Here is a 6338-nt window from a genome sequence, read left to right on the forward strand (position 1 = left end):
AGAGAGACAGAGAGAGAGAGAGGAAGAAAGAGGGAAAGACAGAGAGAAATAGCGATGTGAGAGAAACACATTGATTGGTTGCCTCCTGCACAAGCCCCAACCAGGGCCCGGGCCAAGAAGGACCCTGCAACCAAGGTAACTGCTTTTGACCAGAATCAAACCTAGGACCTTTCAGTCTGCAGGCCAATGTTCTATCCACTGAGCCAAACTACCTAGGGCCAGAATTTTTTTAATGAGAATGAAAATAGAAACATAGGAAACTGTTTCATTTCACCAGATTCTTATAATTTTTTACCATCAGGTGTTGTTTGAGCCTGAATTTATGTTCCTGACTCATATGAGTATTTGTCTGTAGGCTTTGAGAATGCCTGTCCAATGAATCATTCTGTGACCCAGCAGTGGGAGCAAGTTTGAGAAGCTCAAATATCTTTTGACTTTGGAGATGCATGTAAAAAATTCTAATTCTGAAGGGCATTTCAAAAGAGAAATCTTGCCACCACTAATGAATCCTCTTTTCTCCTCAGGGCCTGTCAGTGAAATGGTGGAATCACCGACATTTCCAACATCACACAAAAACAAACATTTACCAAAAAGACCCAGATATTGATGTGGGTCCACTTTTCCTGGTTGGAGATTTGCAACCTATCAAGGTACGCATAGAAGTCCTGGCTAACAGAAATTCCTAGAAGTGGTTTCTAGAAGATCCTAGAAGATGTTCTTAGAAAGGCATATTGCCTTGTTTTGGAAAGATCAAGCTAGAGCTTCCAACTTCACACGTGTTCTGAAAACGTCTCTCTTTTTAAGTCCAGGATGTAGATTTGAAATAACTAAACCTGGGATTGTAAAATTAGGAGGTGTGGAGTGCATGACTCTATGTCCTTAAAATCATTCAGTACAACCTCATAGTGTAAGAAATATAACTCATATCACTCTGCTTGAACAATCCCGATGACAAGCAGATACCTGCCCACTTCCTGTCACTAGCTTTGAAGCAACATATACTAATGTTAGGTAGTAAAACCAGGTGATGTGAGGTCAGCAATGACTCTCCAAGAATATGGAGACATTCACTCAGGGAAACAGGTCAGTACATTCAATAAGCACTAAAGCACAAACATCTAAATCTAATTATTTCAACTAATTCTAGCTCAGTTAGAAGAGACAATGCTATTCACTTTAGTTTGTGTTTGTTTTGGTACATTTACACATGAACCACAGCCCAAATGCTTCTTAAGATACTTAGAAACCCCACCTCTAATTTATATTAATTAAAATATAGAAAAAGGAAGGAAAAAGTCAACTCCAGAATTTCTCAGTGGTTGATATTTTTAAAAACCTCACTTAATGTCATCATGTAAAGGACAATCAACAAGTTTCTTTGAAGTCTTCATTCAATATAGGAGGTCTGAGGACATGGATCCTGGGAGTTGGGTACTTAGGAAGAATCTGCTATGTTCCCAGGACTATGACTATTCTGGAGTTTTAGAAAAATAAGAATCTAGCTTAGTCAGTTGCTGTCTGGGTCTTGTAGTACTCTCTTTTCCAACTGAATTAGGAAACAAATTCTCTTGCCTATATTTTGAAAAACAAAATCCATGGCTGTGATTGTGAATCAGTTGCTTTTGACCATGGCTCCACAAACAAATTGGACCTCTCTGATGTTTGTGACCTTCATGCTCATCACTAAAATTGTGACACTTGATTTATCATCCCCCCTGACAAAGAGAGATTTGTCTCACTGAAGTTCATGAAGCAGCTTGACCTTCTTCCGAAGGGGCTTCTCTAGAGCTTCACAAATTATTGGGGCCACCTCCCCAAGTTTTACAGTTGCTCTTAGGACATATCCCTAGCATCTTAGGAATCTATATAACATAGTTTCAAAGCTACTGCACAAAACATATAAAATTATTTATACTCTAAAATTCAGTTGTTTCACATCAAAAATAGTTCTGATGAGTCTAGAATATTTGCATTCTCACATTTTATTGTCAATATTTCTATCACTTTCTTCAAACATTCATTCTTTCAACAAGCATTAATGAAATCTTCTATGTGCCAGTTCCTATGCTCCTGGAAGACTTAACATCCTCCTTTGGAATGACACTCAAAATGAGCCTTTCACCTTAACCGATTTGGCTCAGTGGATAGAGCGTTGGCCTGCGGACTGAAGGGTCCCAGGTTCGATTCCGGTCAAGGGCATGTACCTTGGTTGCGGGCACATCCCCAGTTGGGGGGTGTGCAGGAGGCAGCTGATAGATGTTTCTCCCTCATCAATGTTTCTGACTATCATTTTCCCTTCCTCTCTGTAAAAAATCAATAAAATATATATATATATTTTTTAAAAAACAGCCTTTCTCCTAGCTTTGCTAACTCCCAAACTTTCTTCATGTATTTCCTTTTCCATTTTCCTACTACTTAAATATTTGGAAGTTTGAGAGTAACTGCAAATAGCTGTTATTATGTCATCACCATGATATTTCTTTTTATTTATAACAATATGAGAAGAAAGGATCAGACCTACTTTCCAAATAAGAGAAGAAATCTATATGTAGGTGGGAAAGTATTAAAAGAATGGGGAAAGCAAGAGTCAAACCTTGCCCATAGTGTAACTGAGTGAATATACAGATAAAATATACAGCAGGATGTGACTTACCATTCATTCATTCAATTAAATATTTATTGAGTGCCTGCTAGTTATTGAAGATATAACCATTACTTTTATTCCTCCTCTCGAGGTATTTTCTGTCTTCATGCACTAAGAACAGATTAAATGAATGAAGGAGACCCATAGAAAATAAATCAAATTTCCAGTACTGATATATATAATATCACTGTGCTTTACAAATAGTAAATTACAGCATGAGATCCATGATCAGAACACAAATGAGGAAAGATGGAACAGATAGGAGAGGCCATGCCTGTATCTTTTATCACATGGTATCTATTGAATGAAGGTAGATAGAGACTGAGCTTCAAGCAGAATTGTAAACACCACTGTCAAAGAAGAGCTAGAAAAACTCATCAGAAATGTGCCTTTTTAATCACCACTCCACAGAAGGACCAAAAAGTTCTCAAAATGGCTTCTATGGTAATAAAATTTTTAAAAAATGAGCATAATCCACATAGTCAAATGGAATAAACCATCTATACAAGAATTGTCCATATTTAATTAAGGCAAAAAGATGCCACAATATTTTTCCCCACTCCACCTCTGCTTCTTCTAGTGCCTTAAGTTCAACAACCAATGAACTCTGATCAGATGGCTCTTTCTGTAGAGATTTAGACACTCACAAACACACAGATGTCCTTGAGTGTAATGGCCAGAAGTATTGTCACTTATTTAAGTTTTATTCTCTCTCCATTCAGTATGGCAAGAAGAAAATCAAATACATTGACTATGAAAAGCAGCACCTTTACTTCTACATGGGTGAGTCTCCTTGGAGCCAAATTCCTTATCATTCCATTTCCTTAAAGCAAGCAGTAGTCAAGCTAGAAGACATGACTGGTGTGCTCTCACAGAGAGACCAGCCCATGTTATCTTATAACTGAGAAAAGCAGAATGCCTTCTTTTAGACTTACTGGTGTGGAAAACTGAAAAGGAAAAATGGAGAAGCAAATAGGAATCTTTAATAGGCATTTCATCACTCTGGATATTGGGTAGGGAAAGAAATGCTCTGATAAGGATGGAAGACAGGATGCCAATCAAAGAGTCTTAAATCTAGAACTCTAATTGTGGAAAGACTAAACACCTACAAGAAGAAAAGAATAAAGTCCTTAAGGAAGCCATTTCTGGGTCATAGAAGATACATCTCAGAGGGACAGAGAAAGCATTTACAATTGTAAGATTTCTAACATAAATGCTCTAAGAAAAGAAAGGCATCCCAGGGATGTGGCCCTGAGCTGTTAGAAACTATGCTAGTATTTCTTCAAGTTTCTTAGTATGTGGGATGGAAGAAATCATTTGTGCTGAGAGGTTACATAGTTTGAGAGTTTGCAGGCGGACACAGCCTAGTCTAGAAGAGGACTCAGAGGACCTGACTAAAGTGTGGTCAAGGAGAGAGTCTGTCAAAACCCAAAGGTTCTCCATAAGACTAGTGTGTGCTCTGGCCTCACTGATCCTGGGGGAAAGGCAGGTAAATGATTCTTAAGCCAAGAAAGGAGTACAGCTTCTTTATTTCTGCTACCTTGACATATTGTGACCAGGCCCTAGCCTGAGGATTGTGAAGGATGGAAGGTTTCCATAGACCTTGAGATAACTTGAAAGCTCACAGCAAAAGCTCTCTTAGGATGCCCCCATCAAGAATGACTCAAATCTTGAAAGCTTCCCTGATCTTCTTGAGGGAGCTTGAACCAAATTCCTGGTTCAGCCTCCTAGAATAAAAAAATCCCATTTTGGATCTCAAGCTTGCTGTCTTTCTCAGAGGCAACATTGCAGGGTGGCATGGTAAGGAGATAGAGCCCTGCTGACTTGCACTGAGGACACATTCTACTCATTTGTTCAACATATCTTTTGTTATTATTGTTGTTTTCAGTTGGGCTTCCCCTCCTCATGCCAGTATATTCCAACCTGCAATCCATGCAAGTGATGTACCTCGGAAGATATTGGAGGGTGAGTAACAACTCATTCTCTGAAGCTAAATCAAGTAGAAAATGGGAAATGAAAATGCTTAGTCTCTTCCAGATAGAGCTTTTTGAATAGCGAGACATAAGATTTAGCCAGTACATGAAGGGACCCTAGCCCAATGAAGGGGAAATGAGATTGTGTTCAGAGCATCTAACTTTCAGACACTTCTCTCCGCAGGACATTGTCTGGGTCAGCAGTTTTTACATCCGCTATTTCATCACATTTGGCCCTTTCTATGGAATCTTCGGAACAGTATTGCTCATATATTTGGTCAAGTAAGAAAGCAAGAATATCCACTTATTCCCTAGATAATTCTCTTATCTTCCTTATCTAATCCATTTGTGATTAGCATAAGATTATGACATCACGCCCCATTCTCTGTAACTGTGAAGAAAAAAAAAAGTTGAAATATTTGAGTAAGAAGTGCTCCTTAGAAAAAAATATTGGCCCGATCTTCTCTTTTTGTTCCCATTTGCTTAATTCCCAATTAAGTATTTCACCTGACCCCAAAATCTTTTAAAACTGTAATCCAGTTGGACATCATAATCCTTCCAAAGATAATGGAAGAGAAGAAAATTTTTTTAAAAGACACATTTATTCAGTGTCATGATCAGACCATTACATTTAGCAATCAACAGCATGGGTGCAAAAAAAAAAAAAAAAAAAAAAAAAAACCTACATTAAAACCCTTTGTTGGAATGCTTTGCACTTTCCACAGAACAGAAATTAAAATAACCTGTTATACAATTAGTCACAAATACAGTCCTCGAGTTTTGTTTTGTTTTTGGCCAATTCACATGAGTATTGTCTAACACATGTCTTTATGACTAAGAATTTTCCCAAAACCAAAATGACTTCCCACTGAATAGCCCTCTTCAACTTCCCAATTACCCCCCTCATTATTTTACTTTATTATTCTAAATCCTACATAATAAATAAAGATAATAATAGCTACTCTGCATTAGGCACTTTGCCAAAGACTTAAGAGGCATTCTCTCATTTGCTGCAATCCTTGCACGATCCTGTATTGTAGATAGTATTATTTTATTTTCTGCTAAGGAAGCTGAAGCTCAGAGAGATTTAATCACTTGCCCAAGGCTACAGAGCTTGTAAGGTCCAATGCAGTACCAAACCAGACCTTGAACCCAGCTCTATCTGACGACAAAGCCTAGGCTGTGTATGCCCTTAAGTTAGGTATTTTTTTATCCTTGCACCAATGCTACAGCAAACTTTGGGGCACTGCTTCTGCACATTAGGCAGCAAGGTAGGTCTTGTGACCAAATGCCTACTGTGTCATTTCTCGATTTAAAGAGGAAAATAAATGACCACTATTTTACTGGAACCTTGGAGTCACTTTTACTTCCTCCAATACTCAGCCAACTTTGTCAGCAATTATGTAAGCCCAGTGATTGGAACTGTAACACCTCAAGGAGTCATCAATTCCTCCTTTTATTCTCCAAAAGGTTTCTTGAAAGTCCTTGGATTGCATGTGTTACGCAGATGAGCCACATACCAATGAAAATGAGCAGAGAGGAGAACAGAGACTGGCTCAGTACTCAGGTAGTAATGAAGTTCCTGGGAGAGGATCCTTCAAAGCATAATGATTTAGAGTCTGGTTATCTCCAATAATATGAATTCATTCTTATCCAATGCTTGCCAGAGACCTAGCACTGTCAACTACCGTGCATCAAACTACATGAGATAGGTGCTATGA

General features: G+C 38.3%; 1 protein-coding gene across 1 annotated transcript; it reads left to right on the plus strand.

Moving 5' to 3' along the window:
* Nucleotides 1-300: 300 nt before the first annotated feature.
* On the plus strand, nucleotides 301-6268 carry LOC106695979 (fatty acid desaturase 2-like protein FADS2P1). Its single transcript, XM_014450995.2, has 5 exons — nucleotides 301-650; nucleotides 3367-3427; nucleotides 4533-4609; nucleotides 4802-4899; nucleotides 6088-6268. Exons 2-5 carry the CDS (start codon nucleotides 3424-3426, stop codon nucleotides 6251-6253), a joined length of 345 nt encoding a protein of 114 aa, XP_014306481.1. The 5' UTR covers nucleotides 301-650; nucleotides 3367-3423; the 3' UTR covers nucleotides 6254-6268.
* Nucleotides 6269-6338: the final 70 nt, after the last annotated feature.

The sequence above is a fragment of the Myotis lucifugus genome, unplaced genomic scaffold (genome assembly GCF_000147115.1).
Source record: "Myotis lucifugus unplaced genomic scaffold, Myoluc2.0 scaffold_6087, whole genome shotgun sequence".
In the NCBI taxonomy this organism is placed as follows: domain Eukaryota; kingdom Metazoa; phylum Chordata; class Mammalia; order Chiroptera; family Vespertilionidae; genus Myotis; species Myotis lucifugus.

Excerpts from the sequence above, each read along its gene's own strand:
- LOC106695979 (XM_014450995.2), top strand. Across the intron at positions 4,610-4,801 it reads ACCTCGGAAGATATTGGAGG|GACATTGTCTGGGTCAGCAG; the intron begins GTGAGTAACAAC and ends TTCTCTCCGCAG. Across the intron at positions 4,900-6,087 it reads TTGCTCATATATTTGGTCAA|GTTTCTTGAAAGTCCTTGGA; the intron begins GTAAGAAAGCAA and ends ATTCTCCAAAAG.